This window comes from Myotis daubentonii, chromosome 3, assembly GCF_963259705.1.
Source record: "Myotis daubentonii chromosome 3, mMyoDau2.1, whole genome shotgun sequence".
NCBI classification, from domain to species: Eukaryota; Metazoa; Chordata; class Mammalia; order Chiroptera; family Vespertilionidae; genus Myotis; species Myotis daubentonii.
The window spans coordinates 212,909,025-212,935,207 of NC_081842.1; the positions used below are offsets into that span (position 1 = coordinate 212,909,025).

Genomic DNA, 26,183 nt, shown 5'->3' on the forward strand with positions numbered 1-26,183 from the left:
TGATGAGCACTTAGGCTGTTTCCAAATCTTAGCTGTGGTGAATTGTGCTGTTATGAACATAGGGGTGCATAAATCCTTTCTAATTGGTGTTTCTAGTTTCTTGGGTTATATTCCTAGAAGTGGGATCACTGGGTCAAATGGGAGTTCCATTTTTAGTTTTTTGAGGAAACTCCATACTGTTCTCCACAGTGGCTGCACCAGTCTGCATTCCCACCAGCAGTGCACGAGGATTCCTTTTTCTACACATCCTCGCCAGCATTTGTCATTTGTTGATGATAGCCATTCTGACAGGTATGAGATGGTACCGCATTGTTTTGATTTGCATCTCTTGGATGATTAGTGACTTTGAGCATATTTTCATATGTCTTTTGGCCTTTCTTCTGTCTTCTTTCAAAAAGTATCTATTTAGGTCCATTGCCCATTTTTTGATTGGGTTGTTTATCTTCCTTTTGTTAAGTTGTATGAGTTCCCTATAAATTTTGGAGATTAGGCCCCTATCAGATATGACATTGTCAAATATGTTCTCCCATGCAGTGGGCTTTCTTGTTGTTTTGTTGATGGTTTCCTTTGCTGTGCAGAAGCTTTTTATTTTGATGTAGTCCCATTTGTTTATTTTCTCTTTGGTTCCCATTGCTCTAGGAGCAGTATCAGTGAAGAAATTGCTTCAGCATATGTCTGAGATTTTGCTGCCTGTGGATTCCTCTAGTATTTTTATGGTTTCCCGTCTTATGTTTAAGTCCTTTATCCATTTTGAGTTTATTTTTGTGTATGGTGTAAGTTGGTGGTCTAGTTTCATTTTTTTGCATGTATCTGTCCAATTTTCCCAACACCATTTGTTGAAGAGGCTGTCTTGACTCCATTGTATGCTCATGCCTCCTTTGTCAAATATTAATTGAGCATAGTGGTTCGGGTCAATTTCCGGGTTCTCTATTCTATTCCATTGGTCTATATATCTGTTCTTGTGCCAGTACCAGGCTTTTTTGAGAACAGTGGGTTTGCAATACAGCTTGATATCTGGTATTGAGATTCCACCTACTTGTTCTTCTTTCTCAGGATCGCTGCAGCTATTTGGGGTCTTTTGTTATTCCAGATGAATTTTTGGAAAGTTTGTTCTAGGTCTGTGAAATATGCCGTTGGTATTTTAATGGGGAGTGCACTGAATCTATAGATTGCTTTGGGTAGTATGGACATCTTGATGATGTTGATTCTACTAATCCATGAACATGGTATGTTCTTCCATCTGTTTGTTTTCCTCTGTCTCCATTTTCAGTGTCCTGTAGTTTTCTGAGTAGAGGTCTTTTACCTCTTTAGTTAGGTTTATTCCTAGGTATCTTAATTTTTTTGGTGCGATGGTAAATGGGATTGCTTTTTTAGTCTCTCTTTCTGCAAGTTCATTATTGGTGTATAGAAATGCCATAGATTGTTTGGTGTTAATTTTGTATCCTGCTACATTGCAGAATTCATTTATTAAGTCTAATAATTTTTTGATGGAGTCTTTAGGGTTTTCTATGTACAGTATCATGTCATCTGTGAATAAGAACAGTTTTACTTCTTCTTTTCCAATTTGGATGCCTTTTATTTCTTCTTCTTGTCTGATCGCAATAGCTAGTACTTTCAGTACTATGTCAAACAGGAGTGGTGAGAGTGGGCATTAGCTGCACTTTATTTTTATTCTGCATTGTATTCTAATGTATGAATAGAACACTATTTAATCATTGCCGTTAATGAATAGTTCTGTTATCTCAAATTTTTTGCTATTATGAATAATTCTGCTATGAACCTACTTGAATATGTCTATTGGGGCACTTTTGTATACATTTTTCTTGATATATACATGGGAGCAGAATGGCTGGGTCATAAAGAATGTATAAAACAAACAAAGAAACAAAACTGAAACAGACTCAGAGATACAGAAAACAGACTGATAGCTGTTAGAGAGAAAGGGGTATGGGGGCTGGGTGAAAAAGTTGAAGGAAATAAGCAAAACCAACCAAACAAACAAACAACAACAAAAATCAGACATAGACAGCAGTGTGGTGATTACCAGGGGGAAAGAGGGGTGGGGGAAGTAGAAGAGTGTAAAGGGGGGATAAATGGTGACAGAAGGAGAATGACTTGGGCTGGTGAACACACAATATAATATACAGATGGTGTATTATAGAATTGTACACTTGAAACCTATATAATTTTATTAACCAATGTTACCCCAATAAATTCAAAAAATTTTAAAAAAATAAAAAATACCCCCCAATAAAGAATGTACACGTTCAACCTTAGTATACACTACCACGCAGTTCTCCAAAGCACTTGAACCACTTTACATTGTCTTCTGCAATCTATGAAACTTCTTATTCTATATCCTCATCAATACTTGGTATAGAAAGCTTTTTTTTTTTTTAATATATTTTATTGACTTTTTACAGAGAGGAAGGGAGAGAGATAGAGAGTTAGGAACATCGATGAGAGAGAAACATCGATCAGCTGCCTCCTGCACATCTCCTACTGGGGATATACCCGCAACCCAGGTACACGCCCTTGACCGGAATCGAACCTGGGACCTTTCAGTCCGCAGGCCGACGCTCTATCCACTGAGCCAAACCGGTTTCGGCAGTATAGAAAGCTTTTAAAAGACAAATATTCTGATGGGTGTGCAATGGTATCTCAGTGTGGTTTTAATTTCCATTTTCCTCTTGAGGAATGAGATTAATTATCTTTTAATATGCACACTCTATTTGGATATCCTTTTTTAAAAAGTGTCTATGCAAGTCTTTTGCTCATTTTTGTAGTGGGTTGTCTGTTTCTTCTTTGCTTTGTAGGAGTTTTCTTATACATTCTGTATACAAATAGTCTGTTGAATAGATATATTATCAGTATCTTCTCCCATTCTGTGACTTGTCTTATTACTCTTGATAGTTTTGTGATGTTCACACATTCTTAGTTGTTGTTGTTTTTTAATGAGGAGAAACTTATTACTTAAAAATATTAGAATGGAATAAGATTACTTCATTGAACAGAAAGTGCCATCAGAACTCTAACATGCTATCCCTGTCACACCTCACAGAGCATCAGCGTAACAATTCAAATCATCTGACAGTCTTAGTTTTAATGAAATCCATCTTTGTGTCTGGGTTACTATCCACACCAATTCATAAAGGTATTCCCATATGTTTACTTATAGAATTTTTATTATTTTATTCTTCACATATAAATCTAAAATCTACCTGGACTTGATTTTTATATATAGTGTGAAGTAGATAGAGCTCAAGAGCCATTTTTTTTCCAAATGGACAAATTGACTATTATTTACTGAAAAGATCATCCTTCCCCCTATTGCAGTACAGTGCTAACTCTGCCATCAGTCAAGTGACTGTATTTATGTATCTGTTTCTCTTTTCTGATTTATTTTCTCCTGCCTTCTGTCAATACCACACTGTCCTAATTACTGCAATTTTATAACAATTTTTAAATCTAATAGTGTAGTTTCTCCAACTTTATTATTTTTCTTCAGTATTACCTCAGTTACTCTGCACTTTTTATTTACAAATAAATTTCAGAATCAGCCTATTAATCTGCCACATAAAAATTGCTGAAATTTTCAACAAGATTGACTAAATCTAAAGATCATTTTTAGGAGTAATGACAACTTTACAATACTGAACCTTCTAATGTCCCTTTTAACTATTTAAAATTTCTCACAATAATGTTTGTTTTCCGGGTAGAGGTCTTATATACTCTTTGTTGGATTTATTCCTAGGTATCGATGGTAGATTAAAAATGACCATACACCTAGCCAGTTTGGCTCAGTGGAGAGAACGCTGGCCTGCGGACTGAAGGGTCCCGGTTCAATTCTGGTCAAGGGTACATACCCAGGTTGCGTGCTTGATCCTCAGTGTGGGGCATGCAAGAGGCAGCCGATCAATGATTCTCTCTTGTCATTGATGTTTCTATCTCTCTCTCTTCCTCTCTGAAATCAATAAAAACATATATTTCTTAAAAATGACCATAAATTCTTTGCATTTCCTACGATTAGTGGAATTTATTTCCCTTCCACTTGAATCTGTACTGACCTTGTATTTTACTTCAACCAATAAGAAGCAAAGAAGTAACACTGTGTGACATCTGAGCCTAGGCCTCAAGAGATCGTGAGTTTCTGCTCTACCCTTTTTGATGCTGCCACCATGTGAAGAAGCTGAGACTGGCTTCCTTGAGGAAGAGTGGCCATGTGGAAAGAGGTTCTGTTGACAGCCAAAACCAACCACCTGACCTGTGACTAAGTCATCTTACATCACTCAGTGCCAGTTGACCACCAGATGACTACAGACACATGAAAAATCACAGGTGAGTGCAACAGAAGCACCACTCAGTTAAGTACAGCCCTAATTGCTGACCCACACAATTATGAACAACAACAAAAATGGTTGTCTTAAGCCACTAAGTTTTGGGTGATTTATTTACACAGTAATAGATAATGATTCTGTATTTGATATTTTCTTAACACTATGATAAATACATTCTTCGAATTTTCCTTTTCTCAGTAATTGGTGCTGACATGTAAGATGCAATTGATTTTCGTGGCTCTGTTTCTAGTGTCTGTTTTTTCTCTTGGTAGGCCTAGTCATTTGTGATTAACTGTAACAATTTGTATGAAAACTTATAGAGACTTTGGATGAGTCTTTAGCTTCTGGCAGGCAGTTAAAGGGGTGTAATCCAATCAGGATTTGTGCTTTATCGAGGCTAGATTTCAGTCTTCATAAAGGCCTGGTATAGTTCTTCAGTGATCTAAACTGAAAACCAATCCTATTCCTCCATCTTTACTCTCTCCAGCACCGTAAACTGCTAAAAGGTCTGTTTAGCTCTTCAGTCTCTTGGCTGTCACTTTTTGCCTGGCTTCTGTCCGACTAGATTACTTACAAATTGGCACCTGCCTCGAGAAATAAAGCAGCTCAGGTTATTGGGGTCTCTTTTGTGCCTATCCCTTCTCTGTAACGTATTAGCCCCTCAATTACCAGCTCTCTTTGTAGCAATGAAGCCCAACTTTTGCTCTGCCAGCCTCATGAGACTGCCAAAAGCTTTCCTTGGATTCTCTGCCTTCTGGCAGCTGCTTTCTGCCTAACTGCCCTACCTTTCTCCCCATACCACTTACAAATCAGAAATGTCTCAAGAATAAACGCAGAGTAAACAGTGTGCTCACCTTATCGAGTTTCCCGCCTCTCATAAATCTTGGACCCTTGAGTCCTGGCTATCTTGGTAGCTTTCCAACACCTTCAAACAGACTTTGTTTTTGTTTTGTTTTTTTTTATTTTTAATATCTAGCTTTTCTTGTAGTTCTCAGCTGGTTTGGGTCTGCTATAAGCCAGTTAATAATTTTTGGATGTAGTCTATTTTCCAATTTATATTTTTATTTAACATGATTGATATTTCAAGGATTTTAGAAAGCATCCCAAATTCTCTTTTTTGGATGTGAAAACACTTGCTCATGCTAATAATAGTACATCTCTGATCCACTTAGAAGTTATCCTTTTGTAGAATATGAATAATAAATCTAATTTTATGTTTTTCTATATGGCTAACTAGATAGTCTAATAGCACTTATTAAAACACCTGTATATTTCCCACTGAGTTAACATGTCTTTACAGTAAAATCTCATGTGAAATTTAATGGACTTTCTATTTTATTTTCTTATTTATTTTTTAATCTTTTAGCATGTATTTTCTTTTAACAAGAGTATGTTCATAATTGAAATGACAACACAAAATTGAAGATGACACCGTCTAAAACCAGAGAGTGGGAAAACTTCTTCATGACTCAAAATTCAGATTCAAAGACGCAAAAGACTGATAAATTTGACAACATAAAAACAGAAAGCTTTTGTATGATTTAAAAACACACAAACACCAAAAGCAAATTAAAAAAATAAATAAAAAACAAAGAAAAAAATACCTGCAACTTATATCAAATACAGAACTTACATAAAGAGCTTCTAAAGTCAGATAAAAGACCAATCATATGATTTTTAAAAATGGACTAGTGATATAACCAAACAGGTTAGTTCAGAGGGGGAAAAAAAATGGCTTTTAACATAGAGATTAGGAGACGGAGGAGGAGAGTAAAAGAAAACTGAAAAAGCCAGAGAAGAAACAAACAGGAGAGTAAGAAGAACCAGAAAGGACGGACGTCAAGAGGCAGCAATGTCAAAGTCGGCGAGGACCCTACAAGGAAGGGAAAAAGCCACTGGATTTGGTGCTGTGGGAAGCCAGTTGTAACCTTTTACTAAATAAAAACTGGAGAACAAGACATTGTAGAAATTAAGAGCATCCTCAGTTAATTCAGACTAACACTCCCCTTTTTGTTATAAGTAAAACTAAAGAAATGCTAAGAGGATGGTCAAAACGGAGGGAGATGGTTATTACCAGGTCTCAGATTTGAACATGCTAATTTTCACAACAGTAACTACCTATTAGGTGGAGACTATGGAAACCAGAATGGAGGATTATATTATTTCTCCTGGAAAACTTTCCGCTGCTCATTCCTGCACGTCTCACCCACCCTGGGTGAGTGGTGATGAAGCAATAAGCAGGCATTATCTCCCTCATTTCATTGACAGGGAAACTGAGGTCCTGAAGGCTTAACTGTTTTGCTTCAAGCTACACAACAAATGTGCTGGGAAAGCCAGGTACTGACAGCAGCTCAGAGTTTGTTTTGTCAACACAGCTCAGAGCACTGCTTTCTTCTCCGAGAAGAGGAAATGAGATCAAAACAAAGGCTTAAGGCAAAAAGCTTTTACCCCAACTTCCTCATTGCAACCAAACATTGAAGAGGAGGAACCACACAGAGTAGCGAAGGCTTTGAAACCTGTACTGAGTTGTCAAAACCCTCACCCACTGGAGACACTATCCCCTTTCTGAAGGGCTGCTGTGCTTTGTCTGAACCAAGGAAACACTAGTATTCTGGCCCTTCAATAAAATGACCTGCCCTTGTCACTTACTGCTTTGGGGCCTCCCGTATTGGAAAAAGCTGCCATACACTATTGGTATGAGTAATCCTGCCACCTTCAGGCTGTTCTGGTCGAAGTAGAAGGGATGAGAGGGAAAGAGCCAAACAGGGCTTTTTCTTAGAGAAACTAGAGGACTAATCACATACAGTAGTATACAAGTTGATGCTCATTTACTCAAGTAGCAGTTTCCTGTTATAAAATGGATTCTGGGGAAAACAATCTGTGCTCATAAGTTCCTAATAAAAATAGGAAAGTGTCTACTCCGACCTCTGCCAGACAAAAACTGCTGAAGTCTTCCAGAAACTTTATAGAGCTGAAAGGAGAAATACCTGTCCATACGCCATGGGTCTCAGATCGCAGGCCAGCCCCTGGGCCACGTCCTTTCCTCTCGGAGTTTATCCTGCACTAAACAAAACTGTCTGGAATTCATTCTTTAAAGGTTTATTTATGGTGCATAGAGACTGTTTATGTGAAGCAGGGTATCTGCCCATTTCCCTCTTGGGACGGTGTTTAAAACTACAGGGATCTTTCCCTCTCTGGCACTTTCTGAAATACAATTAACAATACTGGATCTTTTTTCCTTTAACAAATCTGGTTTTTATTTAGGAAGGGGAGGAAAAAAGTAAAGGGTCTGAAGTTTCCCAACAAATTATTTCAAGCCTTTGAGAAGACAGTTTTAGGCTTTTTAAATAGTGTCTTTGTTTGAAATTCCCCCTCACCCCCACCCTCTTGCTCTCTGACCATTAAAATGTGGGTTTTCTTCCAAACTAGATTGCTCAATTAAAGCCCTGCTTTTGTAATACCCCCATGCTCTAAATGGGAAAAGAACTGCTGTAGGCCACCTTGTGAAACCTTTTAAAGGCTCCTGGCTTCTTTGATCTTTAAAAAAAAAAGAGAGAGAGAGAACATATAAGCTACCTGGCATTCTCCATATTAGTCGGCTACTCTAACTTGCAGACTTGGGAGAATAATGGGGAGACTGGGGGTGGGGATGCTGTGCTTTCCTCTCTGCATTTGTGAAATGGAACTTATTACCTCCCCCTTCTCCCATCACAGAGGAAGGAACCCAATTGAGATAGCAGATGTGAGACTGCTTCGAGTCCTTCTGAACAGACTCCATCTGCAATAACGTTCCCTCAGTGTAAACCTGAAGAGACTTCGCTCTGAGATTCCTGACAGCCTCACTTCTGGCCTGGCGTCAAGGGAATCAAGATAATTATTCCTTCAACACCAAAGACACGGTTACCTTTTAGTCAGACTCCTGTGACTCCTGCCTGGGACGGGGCTCCATTTCCTAAGCACATACTTCCAGCCATTACATATCGTCACGAAGAGCACGCTGCTCTTCCTAAGAGCGGCTAATAAAGGGATATTACTCTGTTAGGAAACTCTTTGGGTAAATGACATTATTTTATGAGTCCCAGGCTCCACTAGGAGAAACCAAGACATGGTAAAACGGTGACTTCCACAAGCTGCGAATTTCACTCTGAAGTCCCAACTCCCAGCACCCTGCAGGGAACACGGACGGACCCCACTCAGGGTGGCCGCGCCTGCACCTCATAATGTGGCCGCTCCACTGAGTTTCCTTAACAATCGTTGGAAAATGCCTTCAAATGCTCCCGTGCAGAGTGCCTGCCAATGAAACGTTCGCCTGAACGATTCCCGGCCACTGTATGCAGGGCGCACATGCGTCGGCAAGACCGGGGACGCACAGGGAGCCAGTTCCCCTGGAGAAGATCAGGCTGCAGTTGTCAGTCTGGGGGAAAGTTTTCTGCTGGGAGCAATCTGAAAGGCATATTTAGGTGTCTGCGTTTCTTAGTAAGATGAATTTAAAAACAAGAAGTCCTTAACTCTCAGGAAATGCTTCACATTGGCCCGCTGGGCGAGTGCCAAGTGCTCGGGGGAATATACACTTTATCAAACAAACTCATTCCGAAGGGTCACAGAAGTCAAGTGGATACTTGTGGATATTAGCAAGATAGTGGTTTTCCCATGGTTTTCCCCCACTCCCATGCTAACTGTAAGTATCTGCAGTCTCCTGGGAAACATGAAATTAAAGCAAATGAAGCAGACGGGACAGCGGCAGTGCGTCAGGAAGGGCACCCTTGCAGGTCTACGCTGCAGGGCAATCCCCGCCCCCTGGTCCTGACCCAGCAGCTCAGCCCCTTTGCTGCCTTCATGAAGCAGCCACTCGGCCCTGTTCTTATCCAAATATGATCTGATGTTGACCAGACTAATGAAGAGTTTATTGCAGAAAATGAAGAAGCTGCTCAGACTGTGTCAGGTGCATATCAAGATGATCGTGCTGCGTCTGGTCTGGGGGTAGGCAAGCCACGTCTCTGTGGGGCGTGGGGATGTGGCCACGTCTTCCTTGAAGCGGCAGGCGTTTCTAGTGTCACCCACTCAAGACGCGGAAGACGCAGAGAGGAGGAGAGAACCAGGAGGGGCAGGCAGGTCTTGGGCACAAAAGGAAGAGACTGTCTCGGTGGTAGTTTTCCTCTTGAGTGTGGGAGCAGCCCTAGGCAAGGAGGCTTTTACCTCATTGAGATGAGCCAAGAGCTAAGCAGGGAGCAGGTGAGTTCTAACGTACTTCTCTGTCTACTCTTTTGTTACTCCTTAATCTTTGGCAAAGTCATACTTAAACATTTTTAAAAAATGAACACGTACGTACACACACACACACACACACACACACACACACACACACACACACACACGAGTCAGTAAACCCCTAAAGAAGGAAACCTGTAAAAATGTCTGTTACAAATGGTGCTGGACAGAAAAAGCAAAGAGTAAACACACTCACTCTTTTCTGAGGAAAAGTCATTGTTTAAACCGTATCCAGCTCTCAGCTCACCTTCAGGTCCAGGGGTAACTTGTTGGAGGTGAACACACTCAGCCTGATCTGGGGAATGCTGATCTTGAGATTTTCAAAGTAGTAGCGAATGGGTGTTCCCCCCTGCTCATCTGTCTTTTCGTGGAGGTTTTCGTCATATTTTTCAACCTCTGGCACAAAGATAGAATTGTTTTATAAAAAATGAATCTCTGAAGCCTTATGATTCAAACACTTGATTCACATATTTAAAAACTCACAGAAAAATGTAAACATCGATTCCCTCTACACTTAGTTTTTCATGGTTCAGAATTATGCACAGTATCCTGATGCATTTCCTTGTAAAAGCAGTTGCATGTTGTTGACCAAAAAAGCACAAAAGCTTAATCTTTGGTTTATGGCTCTGTACCCCCTGGCAGAGCACCTTTGGGGAAAGAATCCAGGTGGGGAAGCGAGAGCTCATGGGTGTGTTTGTTGGTAATAAGTTTTCTAAAAACCATGTTGCTGTTGTCATTATTATTATTATAAATGACCTAGATTTTCTGAATTTATTTCAGAAGATGACATCCAAGTAAGTACTTGGAGTGTGTTTTAACCAAATCAAAATAAACAATGACCAATAAATAATGAATCGGAACAAAACATAATGCCTTAGGAAGAAACAGGCTGCAGGCTATGCAGAACTGATGTCACAACCAGCAGCATTCTCTCTCCCAAGCGGTGAGCATCTGTCTGCACAGCAGAGTCGAGGCCTATTTTTTACTTATTATCTCACGAAGTAAAAAGGTGAAGGGCTAAGCCACAGCAATGTGCCCTTTGATTCGATGTTGTGCCCACACCCACTTGGGCAGCTTATGTTCACTTGGCTGCATGTGCCTTAGAAATAAGAACAAAGATATTATACATATCTACTTACCAAATAAATTAATGCTGTACCTATTAGAGTTCTATTTATAGAAAAAAGGGGTAAAAAAAAAAGATACTGCAACAGAGCCTAGCTTATCTGTAATCAGGACACAGAAATAGGAAGCAGAGAAGATACTCCGGTGAAAGGCAGGCCAGGCCTTTACAGAGTCTAAATCCACAATACGATGCTTGGCAGAGTGGGGGGAGGGGAAATTATTTAGAGCAGCTTACAGGAAAAGCACATTCAATCAACTTTAAAGTAAAACTTCTCCGGAAGATACCAAAAGGAAACAGATACCTGCCAGGCAGGTTCCTAAGTGACTGTCTAAGCACAAATAAACACCAGCATTCCAACCCAAACTGAAAACATAGCATTAAACAGAAAGCATCTTGTTCTTAATCCCAAATACACGAAAAGCTTCAATTCCAAGTCTGGAATAAAATGGCAAAAATATTTTGCTTGCATGGTGTTTATGTACATGCATGTGCACACATGTCCCAGGGATTCCTTTTTTCCTTAGCAGACAGGGGCAATAAACATCAATGTTTCTATTGTATCATTTCTCCAGGCTCAGCTATTACTGTAGTCTTCCAAAGACTAAGCATTACTGATTTTCTCTAGTATACAGTCTTGCAAAGGCCACGATGAGGAATTAAAACAAAATGATTTCTATAGCTGGAAAACGTAGGTTTCTCAACAGCTTATCTCACTCCCCTCTCCAAAGAAGAGTAAAGTAATTAAAAGCCTTTGTAAGGCATAAGGGGGTGAATGTAAAAAGTTAAGGAGTTGAGGCTAGCCAATTTTTTTCTTCAACTAAACCAAAAGAACTGCCGAAGGGATTTCTGATTCTTGGCCCTCGGTCTGCTTCATAAACAAAGGTTAGGAAACAAAGTGGTTTGCTAAATAATTAACATCATTTCTGTTAGCCTAGAGTAGAGGAGTCAAAAAACGCAAAACAAAGAGGGAGAGGATACAGCTTCCCAAAGGCTTAGCGCCTGGCAGTCCGGGACACCTCTGAGCAGCCTCCCTCACGCCCAGATGTACTTCAACCTGTCAACAGGCAATGCTCTGAAAACTGAAACACAAGCCTTCCTAGTTCAGGCTACGACGTGGAAGGAGAGCTTATATCCAAAACCTTATTTCCACAAGCAGGCTAAAAAATGCCGTTCTTGGGTCAATTCCCAGACACAAACCTATAACGTTCACCATTACCTGATTCTGCTTGATCGTAGCCAAAGAAACTCAGCAGCTTGAGTAGCAGCTTCTCTTCAATTTGCACTGTGAACCTCTGAGCCGTGACCATCAGGTGCTAGAGACAAAGGAATTCTGACTTACAGCGTGAACCCCAGAAAAAATTCCCATTCAGGTTTTCTGTGCCAGTGTGAAGACCCCAATGACAGGCTATGGATTCTTTACTCACGTGATTTTATAGTCATACTAGTGGCTCGGTGCACATTGAAAGGAAGTTAGTGCACATTGAAAGGAAATTAATTAAAAGAAATATTTTAATATCGCTATTTGCCCTTTCTCTATAATAGAAGTGTCAACCAAATTCATGATTGACAATGACAGATCGAAACACACGCGTGTGACTGGCACCAGCAAGAGCTTTATATATATGTAGACTAGAGGCCCGGTGCATGAAATTTGTGCACTCGGGGGGGGGGGGGATCCCTTCAGCCCAGCCCGCACCCTCTTGCAGTCCGGGAGCCCTCAGGGGATGTCTGACTAACAGCTTAGGCCTGCTCCTTGCTCAGTTCTGATCAGCCGGACCCCAGCAGCAAGCTAACCTACCGGTTGGAGCATCTGCTCCCTGGTGGTCAGTGCACATCATAATGACTGGTCAACTGGTTAACTGTCTGCCCCCTGGTGGTCAGTGCATGTCATAGCGAGTGGTTGAGCGGCCTTAGCATATCATTAGCATATTATGCTTTGATTGGTTGAATGGACAGCCGGACACTTAGCATATTAGGCTTTCATTATATAGGATAAACTTGCTTAATTAGACCTGCTTTCTGATTTAGCTAAACTTTTTCCAGCCCAGTGGAACACCCCAATTTCTCTTTCAGGTAATTGTCAGCAACACAGCAGTAAATACCAACACGAAGCAGATTATTATTGTAGATCACTCAGGGAGAACAAAAGGTAAAATATTTAACTGCAGCAGTGTTTGATTATATTCTGCACTGTGAGAAAACCTGAAGTCATTTTCAAGGTCCACCATTTCTTACTTCTATTCAGTCAGGTCAAGTTTCTAAGCTTTCTAAATCTCTGTCTTCTGGCTAATCAAAAGAAAATAAGATTCCACCAAGTCTCCTATCTACCTACTCGAGGACTTCTGAAAGGATCAAATGAGATGAGGCACAGGAAAATGCTTCAGACATTTGGTTACAGTGTGAAATGTTTCCACCTGGCTATAAAGCAAGTCATGTTCCTAAGCTGACGAAACTGCAAGGAGGCTGGTCGCTAGGGAGAGGAAGCCAGGAGTTGCTACATGATGTCATTACCCGGACGGTCAGACACCTAGCATATTAGCCTTTTGTATATATAGATTGTCAAAGTATTTCTGGCTCATCTCTCTCTACATTGTTACAATTAGCCCCAAATTCCACGTTTAGACAATTCACCGCTTGATTGTTTGGTTCTGAGGGCACCTGGGTCTCCTTAGTCAGCATGACACTTTCAGATGCACTGTGGTGGGTGAACGTCACGGTGCTGAGCTCACATGGCTGGTAGCTAGTTGAAGGAGCAGCAAGTGTGGGCTAATGGATGTGAGGCCTGGCCTCATCACACCAGTGACAAAGGACCAGAACTATAGGAAGCAACCTCTTGGTCAGCTCCTACTTTTCCAGGACTTGCTGCCATACAGCCTGCTTATGCATGCAGATTCTCCAGGAAAGAACATTTATTTCTGAAGGGTCCACTTTTAGCAAACAGTTTGGCAGCTTCCATAGGAGGATGTCAGTCGCAAGGTCAGACCCCTCCTGCCCCTTTTCCAATAGTATTCTGGATTATTCTCTTTTAATAATACATCTGGATCATGCCTGGGTCCCGATCAGTCTAAAAGACACTATGCTTTCCCACCAAGACTTCACGGACTCTGGCCCCCAATGGAGTCAGAGCTAGCACAGGCACGGTCAGCACACACACAATTGAGAATACAGTGCTAAGAGGAGTTCCTGTCAATTCCTTTCCACGGCTTAATAAGCCACTGTGCCTTCACCCCACAGGACTATTTCCGTCCACACCCTGCTCTGCTGCTCAGACACTTGGCTGTGAGAGAACAAACCCGGCACAGCTCAACCCCACCAGCCTACCTTGTAGATGTTGGTCAGCGCACTCTTACTGGGGAACTTCACCGCATTCACCTGCACGGCAGGGCCTGTCTCAATGACCTCATTCTCATTGCTCAGGGGCGTCACGTAGAGCATGAAGGGCTGAGTGGTACCAATGAGCTGATTGTCCACCTAGGACATGAAAAGGCAAAATAAAACAAAAACAGCCAAGTGGCTCGGTTCTCATTTTTACCTTTGACTGGGGTCTCACAATAAGCGGGCCGCTCAGGAAGTACCCTTGCCATTTGACTCTGTCTAAACAGCAGCTGTAAAAATATAGTCTCATTGAAGACCCACAATAATAGCATTTCAAGCTTGGTGAAGGCTGGAGAGGAGGATCCCAGGAATGGTGTTACAGAGAGAATTGTCTTGATAGCATCACAACAAAACTGGAAAAAATAGTCAAAATCTAGTATTTCAGAACTCTTAAAGTTAAAGGTCTGTAACTATCCAAGGATCACTTATTCGAGAAAATTAGCTAAAACTCGAGAGCAGCAGCTCTGTGGCTTTTTCACTTGTCACTCCCACTCGTCCTCCCCAGGTCCACAGAGGCCTCAGAAACTAACAGCCCTGCAACCACGGTGAACACACAGGGGCCTGGCAGCCCGAGGAGGGGCCATGACGGGCTTGCAGCTCCCCCGAAAGCTCCATTCCCAGAGAGACGTCAATTTTTTTACTTGGCTGGCACCTCCACTTTCCTGATATTGGTAATTTGTGCCTTCTCTTTTTAGTCCTGGCTGCACTGATCTCAGAGAACCAGCTTTTTATTTGATTTTTTTCTACTGTAGTTGCTGGTTTCTACTTCATTAATTTCTGCTGAGATCTTTATTATTTCCCTTCTTTTGCTTATTTTGGGTTTGTTGTTGGTGATGTTTAGCAGCATTCCACAAATTCTGATATGTTGTGTTTTCATTCTCATTCAGTTCAAAATATTTTCTAATTTCTACTTTGATTTGCTCTTTGATCTATGGGTTATTTGGAAGTCTACTATTTAGTTTCCAAATATTTTGGGGATTTTCCTAACTCTTTTTCCATTATATCTACTTTAATTCCATTGTGATCAAAGAGCATACTGGGTGTGACTTAAATCCTTCTGAATTTGTTGAGAATCGTTTTATGGTCCAGAATGTGTTCCATCTTGGAAATGTTCATGTGCACTTGAGAAGAACATGTGTCCTGCTGTTGCTGGGTGGAGTGTTCTATAAATATCCATTAGGCCTAGTGGGTTGGTTGGTAGTGCTGTTCAAATCTAGTATATCTTTCATGATTTTCTGCTTATTTGTTCTACCAAATATTCAGAGAGTGGCAATGAAATCTTCTTCTATAATTGTGTATTTGTCTATATTCTTCTTTCAGATTTTTTTTTCTTCGTACATTTTAAAGTTCTGTCTACATATTCAGGAATGTTATGCCCTCTTGATTAACTGTCTCTTTTATCATTAGGAAATTACCTTTCTAACCCCTGGTAATGTTCTTTGCTCTGTAAATTATTTTGTCTGATATAATCTAGCCATTCCCACTTTCTTATGACAAATGTTAGCATGGTATATCTTTGTCCATTATTTTGTTTTTAACCTATTTGTGTCTTTAATTTTAATGTGTGTGTTTTTGTAGGCAGTATATAATTGGGTTGTGCTTTTTAATCTAATCTGTAACTTTTGTCTTTTAATTGGAGGTGTTTATAGCATGTATATTTAATTAACTGATACCGTTAGGTTTGAATGAGTCAACCATCTTCCTGCTCTTTTCTGAGTTTTCCTCTTTTGTGTGCCTTTTCTTGGATTAATCAAGTACTTTTTATGATTCCATTTTATCTCCTTTGTTAGATTATTAAGTGTAACTCTTTTGGTGGTTGCTTTAAGGTTTGTGGTATTCATCTTTAACAGCCTACATTCAAATGACATCATAATCCTTCATGTATAAAAAAATTACAATAATATAGTTCCATTTCCCCCTTCCAGACAGTATACCATTATTGCCATTCATTTTACTCTAATGTATTATAGATCCCAAAATATAGCGATAATTATTTTTGTCTAAACGAGTTGATTACCTCTTACAGAGATTTAAATAGAAAATTATTTTATGTATTTACCCCCGTAGTTATCATCATTTCAGGTACTCTTCCTTCCTTTGTGTAGATCCAGATTTCTATCTCGTACCATTTCCTTCTGCCTGAATGATGCCCTTTAACATTGTCTATAGTGCAGATCTGCTGGTAATGAGTTCTTTTAGCTTTTGTTTGTGTAAAAACATCTTTCTTTCACCCTTATTTTTTGAAAGGTATACTTGCTGGACATAGAATTCTAGGTTGACCATGTTGTAAACAGATGTATTGTCATCCAGGCTTTGTTGTCCATTTATCGAGCACAGAGAGAATAGATTGAGTATATTATTAAGGGCCCTAGGATTTTCAGATGGTAAATAAGAATTGGCTTCAACTTAAAGTCACCAGCTACATTAACAAGAGAGCCAGGCTGAAGTCTGAATCCAGGCACTGATTTATCCTCTGTGCTATGAAAGTCCAAGGAGGCGTTCTTCCAATAGAAGGCTGTTTCATCTGCACTGAAAACCTGTTGTTCAGTGTAACCACTTTCAATTACTAGCTTAGCTACATCTTCTGGATAACTTGCTGCAGCTTCTACATCAGCACTTGCTGCTTCACCTTGTATTTCTCTGTGATGGAAATGGCTTCTTTCCTTAAACCTCATAAACAACCTCTGCTAGCTTCACACTTTTCTTCTGCAGCTTCCTCACCTCTTTCAGCCTTCAGAGAGCTGAAAAAAGTTGGGTCGTTGCTCTGGATTAGGCTCTGGCTTAAGGGAATATTGTGGTTTGCTTTTTCTATCCCCATCATTAAAACTTTTTCCATATCAGCACAAGGCTGTTTTGCTTTCTTATCATTCATATGTTCACTGGAGTAGCACTTTTAATATCCTTCAGGACCTTTTTCTTTGCATTCACAACGGGCTAACTGGTGCAAGAGGCCTCACTTTCTGCCTGTCTTGGTTTTGACATACTTTCCTCACTAAGCTTAACCATTTCCAGTATTTGATTTAAAGTGAAAGACATGCAACTCTTCCTTTCACTTGAACACTTACAGGCCATTATAGCGTTATTAATTGGCCTAGTTTCAAGTTGTGTCTAAGTGAGTAGGCAGAATAAGGAAAGGGAGACGAGGAAATGGTCATTTGGTTGAACAGTCAGAATACACACAAGATTTATTAATGAAGTATGCATTCTTATATGGGAGTGGTTCATGGTACCCCCCAAACCACTACAATAGTAACATCAAAGATCACTGATCACAGGTCATCATAACAAATGTAATAATATTGAAAAATACTGGACTATTAATGAGAATTATCAAAATGTGACAAAGAGACACAAAGTGAGCAAATGCTATTAAAAAATGGCACCAACAGACACTTAATGCAGGGTTGCCACAAACCTTCAATTGGTAAACTCAGTATCTGTGAAACATAATAAAGTGCAATAAAAGAGATATGTCTATTTTCTATTTAAATTCAGACAGTTTCTATTGCTACATCTTCAAGCTCACTAATCTTTTGTTCTACAATGTGTCATCTGCTATTAATCAAATCCAGTGTACTTTTCATTTCATTTTAATCTGTAGAAGTTTGAGTTTTTTATATCTTCCATGTTTCTACTTAACTTTTTCAACATGTAGAATACAGTTATCCTAATAGTTTTAATGTCCTCTGAAAATTCTAACATCTGTGTTAGCTCTGGGTCCATTTCGACTGATTATTCTGATTACATATTGTGTTTTCCTGCTCCTTTGCACACCTGGTACTTTTTGATAGGACGCCAGATATTGTGAATTTTACTTTGGCTGCTGAATATTTTTGTTTTCCATTACATCTTGAGCTTTGTTCAGGGTGCAGTTAAGTTACTTGGAAACAAATCTATCCTTTCAGACCTTCCTTTTATGATTTGTTAGGTAGGTCTGGAGCAGTGCTCAGGCTAGGGCTAATCATAGCTCAGCATGGAAGCAAGACTCGCTGGAGGACTCTTCCCAGCATCCAGTCTGGCTGGGAGGAAGCAGCACCATCTCCAGCGGGGGAGCAGCAGGTGCTATCCCGGAGATCCTTTCGGATGGTCCGGATGGCAGTTTCCTCACACGCATCACTGATCTGTCCTCTGCTGAATACTCGTAGGGCCCCTCTGTAGAGCTCCCATGTTTTCTCTCTGTGAAGCACGTTCCTCCCAGGTATGCTGTCCTCTGAAGTCCAGCTGCCTCAGGGCTAGGACTCCAGCTCTGTTTGTTCAACTCATCCATTCTAGTTCCCCCTCCCCTTCCAGTGCCACGGCCGGGAAACTTTCCCAGTAAGCTGAGCAACTGCAGGGCTCACCTCTTTTGTTTCCCACCTCTCACACTGTTGTCTGATGTCCAGTGTCTTGGACCTGTTGTCTCTTTGTTTTATCTGGATTTGGGGGTCGATTCACGTAGGAGAGTAAATCTGGTTCCTGTCACTACATGTTGGCCAGAAGCACAAGTCCAGTTCCCTTGTTTTTCTTCCTATGATGAACTTCAATTCCTCATGGTTAGATGATTTCCTGTTGTTTCTAATATTGGCAAGATGGGAGCCCTGGGTTCCTCCATGCTACATTGACTAAGTTATCTAAGTTACTGTTAGACTAGCTATTATATTCAGAATTCTGCTATATAGAAAAATTAATGACACAAATGTAGGTAGAAACAATTACTTTCATAGAATGACTTTTTGAAGGCCACAACAAGATACTTTGCCAAAGCACTGAAGTGTTTAGAACACCAAACACTGGATCTGGTTGGGTGTTCAGCAAGAACACAAGAAGATTAACAAGTTCTAAACTGTCCTGCCCCTTACCTGTACATCCTGTATGCTGAGCTCAAGCATATGACTGGTTGCCAACTGTGTATAGTGCACATTGATTCCTGTAAGACTTGCAAAGACCAGTTCTTCTGGGACTTTATTAATTAAGGACAACCCGATTCCACCTTCTAACTTCACAAGCACCTGAAAGGAAACCAAAATATGGCATACTGGCCGTTTAAAACAGAGGGATTTCATCTCTGAGCAGATGAGAACCACTTACTTAGTCATATCATTCACCTTGATGCCTTTAAGTCCCATCACCTCCCTACCCCCCAGAACTCTAGTCTGGTATGATAATGCCTCTATCAGAGTACTGATGACATTCTGCATTTATTTTAAGAGAATAATTATTTATAATATTTTCCCTATTTGGGATGCAAGCTCTTTATAAGTTATTCACTGAACTAGCATAACATCCAATACAATGCTTTATATATAGATATTTGATTTTTAAAGGTCACTGAAAAGAGTGTGCTTTTTCGTGTTCATCTCATGCTCCTTTTCAAATATTTTACTTCCTTCCCAATACCCAAACAGAGAGAGGGGAAGGGAGATATCAAAATCAACTAGGGCAAAAAAAAAAAAAGGTCTATCTTATTTATTCTCCACCTTCATTCCTGTCTAAATCAAGTAGTTTAGTTTTGTTCACTGTCATCTTAATTTAGCAACATTTGTCACAGTCTTTAGCTGTCATTTAACTAAATACTCACACATTCGTGTTGTGATAACATTAAACACTGAAGCAACACCTATACTTAGAGTTCACAGAGGGCAGAAAGAAAAGAGGAGGCTTAAATTGAGAACACCCGGAGCAAAATTCTAACCAAATTTATGATAAATGAATTTGCAATACTTACTTCTAATTCCTGCTCTGTGCCTGGGTTCTTTAATTTCTGTAGCTCTTGTTCAGTAACAGGAAGTTCATCCACTTCATATGATGAACGGTCACTTTTCCGTTGGGAGAAATCCGTTATCTGAGGTCAAATAAAACAGTGTACTAAGAAGGCTTACATTTATACAGCGAAACCCATTCCATATAGATTGTGTCGGTCAAAACTCACTGTATGGTCAATAATCCTATGGAAGTTAATGGTTTCCAAAGCACTGCTAAGGTAAGATTTATGTAACAGTGAAACAAACTTGTTCCCCGTCTACACGGCAACGGCCAAGCTGTAGACCTGAGACCCTCTTCTAGCGGGGCTGGCATCTGTAGTGATCTAGAATTACAGCTCAAGTCAAAATACGCAAACCTCAATTCACCTTTGTCTAAAATAAGGAGGTTTTTTAAAGAGGTATTATGAATTATGATGACTATCTCAGGTTTCATTGCATTATCTTCAATTATTATACTAATACTTTATTTTTTATATCATCTTATATTTACTTATCCTTTCATTCTTCTAACAACTTTGTGAGGTTGGTCTTATCCTCACTTGATAAATGAAGACACTGTATCTTTATAAATATTTGTTGAATGACTAACCATTAAGGTCGGGTACTAGGATTCTTTCATGTCAGTTTTTAAGATAAATTATCACCTGCAGTGCTCTAGTTGGTCCATCTGGGATGACTCTGATAGATAAAATTCCAGAACCAGGCCTCAGTTTTTGGTTAATAAACTGCTGTTCAGGTGGAACTGGCCCCAAAATCTCCATGGAAGTGTCAGGACCAAGAACGACTTCAGCTCCATCAAACAAACCAGAAAGCCCTCCTTTGGCCTAAAAGACACAGGAAAGATGTGTAAGAAAAAACGAAAGTAAAGGCATTGACTTTGACAATTTAATGTGTCATTTGAAACAAGTTATCAAATTTAAATCTTTTGAAGGGTTACGGTCAATGTACAGTAAAGCATTACCTATTTTTTTCAACATTATAGATGATATAAAACAGAATTACTTGGGCAAGATGAAAAGTTATGCTCTATGACTTTAGGGAATTCTGAGTAAGAGAGTTCCATGAATAGAGTATTTTGGTTTAGTAATAACTTCTAATCATTAAAAATGGCTTTTTAAAAAAGAACCAAAAGCCCTGTTTCTCTGAGTAGTCTCATTAGGGTTGCTTAAAAATCTGATACAATCTGAAAATAAAGCCATTATCACTATCACTCAGCTTTCCAGTAAGAAGCACATTCTAGAGTTGAAAACCTCCCCAAACAGGCCTATGACTGAACAATCAACCCAAAGAGTCAAAAGATGGTGCCTCTTCTGAAACAGGAGGCTGGGAAGGTCGTCTGATCCTCAGTTACTCAGGCCTTTGCAGAAAAGGACTGTACCTCCTGCTATATGCGCCAGATAAAACGGAAGTCTACAGGATGATGCCTATGGCAGAGCAAACATGGGGCTAGAGAAGACAATGGCTAGTCTCTATATCCCCTTTGTTAATATTTAAACACTGAGCAATGAAAAGGATACTTTGAACTGGGTTTATAGGACAGATTTCAACATGGAGAAAGCTTTCATGACTGTTGTAAGTTTAGAAAGAAAGTCATACACAGCTTTATAAAGGCAGTGTCATAAAACATCAAAATGCCTATAATAAACTTTATTCTGAATAATATGATTGAAACAAGCTATTTCCCTACTCAAAACACATTCTGCTCAGCTGAACACTATTACAGGGTCATTCACAACCGGAGAAATGATACCATAGATTCAAGAAACAAACAACACCCGGCCAGCATGGCTCAGTAGTTGAGCGTTGACCTATGAACCAGGAGGTCACGGTTCAATTCCTGGTCAGGACACATGCTCGGGTTGCAGGATCAATGATTCTCTCTCATCATTGATGTTTCTATCTCTCGCTCTCTCTCCCTTTCTCTCTGAAATCAATAAAAAGATATTTTAAAAAAAGAAACAACAAACACCAAAAAAGATTTTTTGGGGGGTGAAATGCTCTAAGAGAATCAGAATTACAAGGGCTTTAGAAACAAACGAGAAGTAAATTCAGGATCAGACTCAGAATCCAACAATTATAACAAGCCCCCTTTTGCCTCTAGAAGTCTGAATTGTATTGCTAATTGAAAATCACAAATCCATTCCAGATGTGCGCTTCATATAAGTAAGCAGCTTGCCTTTGATGAAAAAAGCTAAGGGCAATAGAGATAAAGAAAATAAATCTCAGCAAATAGCACTCAGAGGCTCCTTGCAGTTTTGCTCGCTACCCTGGAGAACCGCCTCCCATTACGAAGGACAGCCTGGTTTCCACCAGCAACAACACACTGAGAGTTCCCCAGCCAGGGCCTACTGTGTTTGTGTTAACCTCTGGGGTAAAACCCCAGGCAGAGACAGATCTGCACGCACAGTCACACATGCTGTTCTGCTAATGCCCAAACCCCTGAGACACCTTCCTATCTCAGATCCATGGTCTCACTGCCGGCCTGAAGCCTGAGGGAAGAAAATCCAAACTCCCGGTAATTTTCCAAATGTATTTGCTTATAAAGAACTTGGGAGTTCATCATGGGCAGACTGGCTGACTAGAGGACAGGGGAAACGGACCACAGCAATCTTCACCCTGACATTTGCTACAACAATTAAATGCTATTTGGGCACCACTAAGAATGCAGAAATAAACAGAATCAAGAGCCCATGATGACTACTCACCGTCTCTGAGAACACTTTACTAAGCACTCTTGCAGCTATTATATTAACCTCACAGGTCTCAAACCAATCCACCTCACTTAGTGGTGGGCTTTTTCAGTAGACATTTTTCTTTCCTTCTTCTTAAAATTACGTAAGTAATTTATGTCAAAGAAAAAAATCCAAGTAAGCCAATAAAAAAAATCCCATCACCTTGGAGGCAACCATCCCTCACATATTTCTTATATATCACCTTCAAGAACATTTTCCATATAATACACACAGGTGCACAACAAAAGTTCCCTGACTTTCCTGATAAAATGAGACAATACATATTTGCTCTGTAATTAGTTCTCTCCATTGAACATGTAATGTATCCCCTCACTGAGACCTTGTTTCAAAGAAGGCTGAACTGCTGCTCCTCACCACCAAGGATGTCAAAACTTACAGACCTGGACCACCAGCCCGTGCAACCCGCAGGTCAGTTTTCCTTCACGGAAACTCCAGGTCTGGGTTGTGCTTCTCCTGCGATCAGGCTTCCTGAGCATCAGCGGCTCATACCTGGGATAAAGGGAAATGCAGTGAGTCCTGAGTCACACAGTTCAAGCCTGAAGGAAATACTAGGACCACAGTTTTATTCTTCATCCTTCCAATATCCTCTTCCCTTAAAATCTAATGGGCAGTTAGCTTGAACCCTATGGCAGCTGGTATCTCCTAATGAGGAAAGGGGAATAAAACAAAATGGAAAGCAACAAAAGGGTCATGGAGTAACAGTAATACTTTAAGGATTCATTTTATCTACACTAATAAAAGAGAAAGATGCAAATTGACCATCCCTCTGCAACACCCACCAGCCAATCAGGAGTGAATATGTAAATTAACCTGACAAAGATGGCGGGTTAATTTGCATCCACAGGTGCCTAGCAGCTGGGGTGGTTGCTTGCGCACATGCGCCAGTGCCAAGAGGCCTGGACCCCGGGGACAGGTGTCCTTGGGACCAAGGCCGCTCTAAGCCTGTAGGCCCGCGCGTAGCTGCCAAGCAGCCAGGGGCAGGGCGGGAACATCCCTGGGATCCAGGCACTCCAAGCCAGCGCACACGCAAGCAGCTGGGGGCAGGGCGGGAATGTCCCCCACAGCGAGTCAGCAGACAGCAGGGCCCTGCTTGCCCCTGGCCGTGGCAAGCAAAGGGCAAGCAGTCCCCGACAGGGCCCCCACAGAGAGCAGACATTAGGGCCCTGCTTGCCCCTGCGGCGGCAAGCCAGAGACCAGACAGCAGGGCCCTGCTTGCTCCTGGCCCTGGTGATGAAGGGCAAGCAGGCCCCCACAGAGAGCAGACACCAGGGCCTGCAGTGGCATCAAGCAGGCAAGTCCGCAGAGAGCAGCGAACCACGGGGAGCAGGCCTAAGCCGTCAGTAGGATATCCCCTGAGGGCTCCCAGATTGGAGAGGGTGCAGGTCAGGCTGAGGGACCCACCCATCATTTATATAAAACTAGAAGGCCTGGTGCAAGAAATTCGTGCACTGGGTGGGTGTCCCTCAGCCCAGCCTGCCCCCTCTCACAGTCTGGGAGCCCTCAGGGCCTGTCCTACTGATGGCTTAGGACTCCCGCTCCCCACAGGGAGCAGGGGGGGGGCCTAAGCCACAGTCTGGCTGCAGCAGCTCAGAGTACACCCCACTGGGTGGGTCCGCGGGTCTGCTGGGGGCCTTGGTCCTGCTGTGGCGCAGCTTGGGGCATGCCCCCCTGGGCAGGTCTGCTGGGGGCCTTGGTCCTGCCGTGGCGCAGCTCGGAGCACGCCTCCTTGGGCGGGTCCGTAGGTCCACTGGGGGTCTTGCTCCCAGGGCAGGCGGCATGGCATTCCTGCCCACAAACCCCCGGCGGGAGTGGCCTCGGAGTTGGGCAGCACCACTCACCCGCCGGGGGCCTTGCTCCCAGGGCAGGAAGGCTCCCAAGGTAGGCGGCGTGGCGTGCCTGCCCGCGAACCCCCGGCAGGAGTGGCCTTGGAGCTGGGTGGCACCGCACTCCCGCCAGGGGCCTTGCTCCCAGGGCAGGCTGCGCTGCGTGCCTGCCCGCAAACCCCCAGCAGGAGTGGCCTTGGAGCTGAGCAGCGCCAGGGCTGGGGGCGGGCTCTGAGCTGCGCTGCAGTGGCTTGGAGCCTGCACCCAGCCCTGGTGGTGGTGGGTGTCCGCTGGGTCGTGATGCAGCCTCCTGAACTGGTAGTGATGTCCCGGCCTAATTTGCATATTTCTCTCTTATTTTATAGGATATTTATTATTTACTTATACAATTATATAGGTTCTTGCATTCTCACAAGGACTAGCTATCATGCAGTATGAGAAGGGTTGTCAAACACATTTTAAAATATTTTCAGTAGTCTTTGTTCTGTTTTATTTCCAAATACATTTATTTATAGTGGGTTTCAACTTATAAGTCATCTGAAATCATTCTGGAATAAGATTTTACCTGAAAACAAATACACTGACTTCACAGAAACACTAAGGCATAGCAAATAAAGGAATTTATTCAAAGCTAAAGAGCTGATTTGAACCCAAGGAGTTAGCCACAACTCCTCGATTGTTCTCTAAATAATTTGTTTCTGCTTTCAAAAGAGTTAGCATAATTTTTTAAAGATCTTTAAAAAGAAACTGTTCACTTCTAGGGGGTAATGATCAATGAAAGTCTGGGTGAAAGAAACATTCACTTTTTATAATATATCCTTATTGTTTGAATTTTAAACATCTCCATAGCTTAAAAAAATAAAATAAAGGCCCAATGCTCATATTTGAGAACATAAGAGGTTTCTGTCACTGAAGAATACAACAAATATAAAAAGACAAATTCCTACTTCATTTACAGACTCGCTTTTTGGTACAGAATTCCTTTGAGTGAATTTGAAAGCAATGAACTTGAATAATATTACCTGTTGTCAGTTACAGCTGCTAGCCCAGCAATATCTAAGATGGCAGAGCCCTCGGTGGAGCGGGCTGCTGAGGGCTTGTTGGGGTTGTGAGGCACTGACGAGCCCTCATGGGCCAGCATGCCGGTCCCGGTCATCCTCCACAGCTGAGAACGCTTCCCTGGTTCCTGTGGGCAGACAAGAAAGAGCGGTCATGTGCAGCCACAGCTCCGTGTAAGGGAGAAGTTCTCAAGTAGGAACTACACTAAGAGACATTTGCACACCACATAAAGGCTTAAATTCAAGCTTTCATAGTTTTAATCCCTAGTCACTTAAAGTGACTTCTGCAACTCTATTCTGAAACTTCTTTTATTTTGAAGGTTGAACTATTTATTACCAGTTCTTCTGTCATTTGTAATATTTCTAGCCAAATTTTACTGTCTTTATATCTAGGTCTATTAGCATACACATTTCCCTAAATTGACTTGAAAATAATGTTAGCATAAAAAGGGGAAAAACTGTCAGTTTGATAACTTGCATTCTGTTTAGGAATAAGTAGATTAGGGGAGTACTACAACAGAAAAGCAGAGTAATGAAAATGATATCACAGATTTGAAAAAAACAAACAGAATTAAGTTTTCCAAAAAGGGCATCAAAGATGGGAAGGTGCTTGGGACTCCTAGTGCAGATGTCATGGGACAGTGGGAAGAAATAAACCAGATCAAGGCCTTGAGCAAGTCACTCAGCCTAAGTCTCCTCTTC

The 26,183-nt window shown here is 41.3% G+C and overlaps 1 protein-coding gene and 1 non-coding gene across 10 annotated transcripts in view; both read right to left on the minus strand.

Annotated features, from left to right (window-relative positions):
* Positions 1–26,183, minus strand: part of VPS13D (vacuolar protein sorting 13 homolog D) — a 226,893-nt gene that overhangs the window by 78,836 nt on the left and 121,874 nt on the right. For 8 of the 9 annotated variants that reach the window (XM_059691217.1, XM_059691216.1, XM_059691215.1 and 5 more), the window contains 8 exons: positions 25,446–25,609; positions 22,981–23,089; positions 20,492–20,671; positions 19,811–19,927; positions 18,945–19,094; positions 14,053–14,202; positions 11,948–12,044; positions 9,853–10,001 (listed from right to left, as the gene is read on the minus strand). In XM_059691217.1, the coding sequence (XP_059547200.1) occupies positions 9,853–10,001; positions 11,948–12,044; positions 14,053–14,202; positions 18,945–19,094; positions 19,811–19,927; positions 20,492–20,671; positions 22,981–23,089; positions 25,446–25,609 (1,116 nt within the window). The remainder of the gene's footprint in view (positions 1–9,852; positions 10,002–11,947; positions 12,045–14,052; positions 14,203–18,944; positions 19,095–19,810; positions 19,928–20,491; positions 20,672–22,980; positions 23,090–25,445; positions 25,610–26,183) is intronic. The other variant, XM_059691218.1, reaches the window with a different exon arrangement.
* LOC132232128 (small nucleolar RNA SNORD28) lies at positions 3,019–3,092 on the minus strand. Its single transcript, XR_009452275.1, has one exon. It is a non-coding gene; the product is annotated as a small nucleolar RNA SNORD28 (small nucleolar RNA).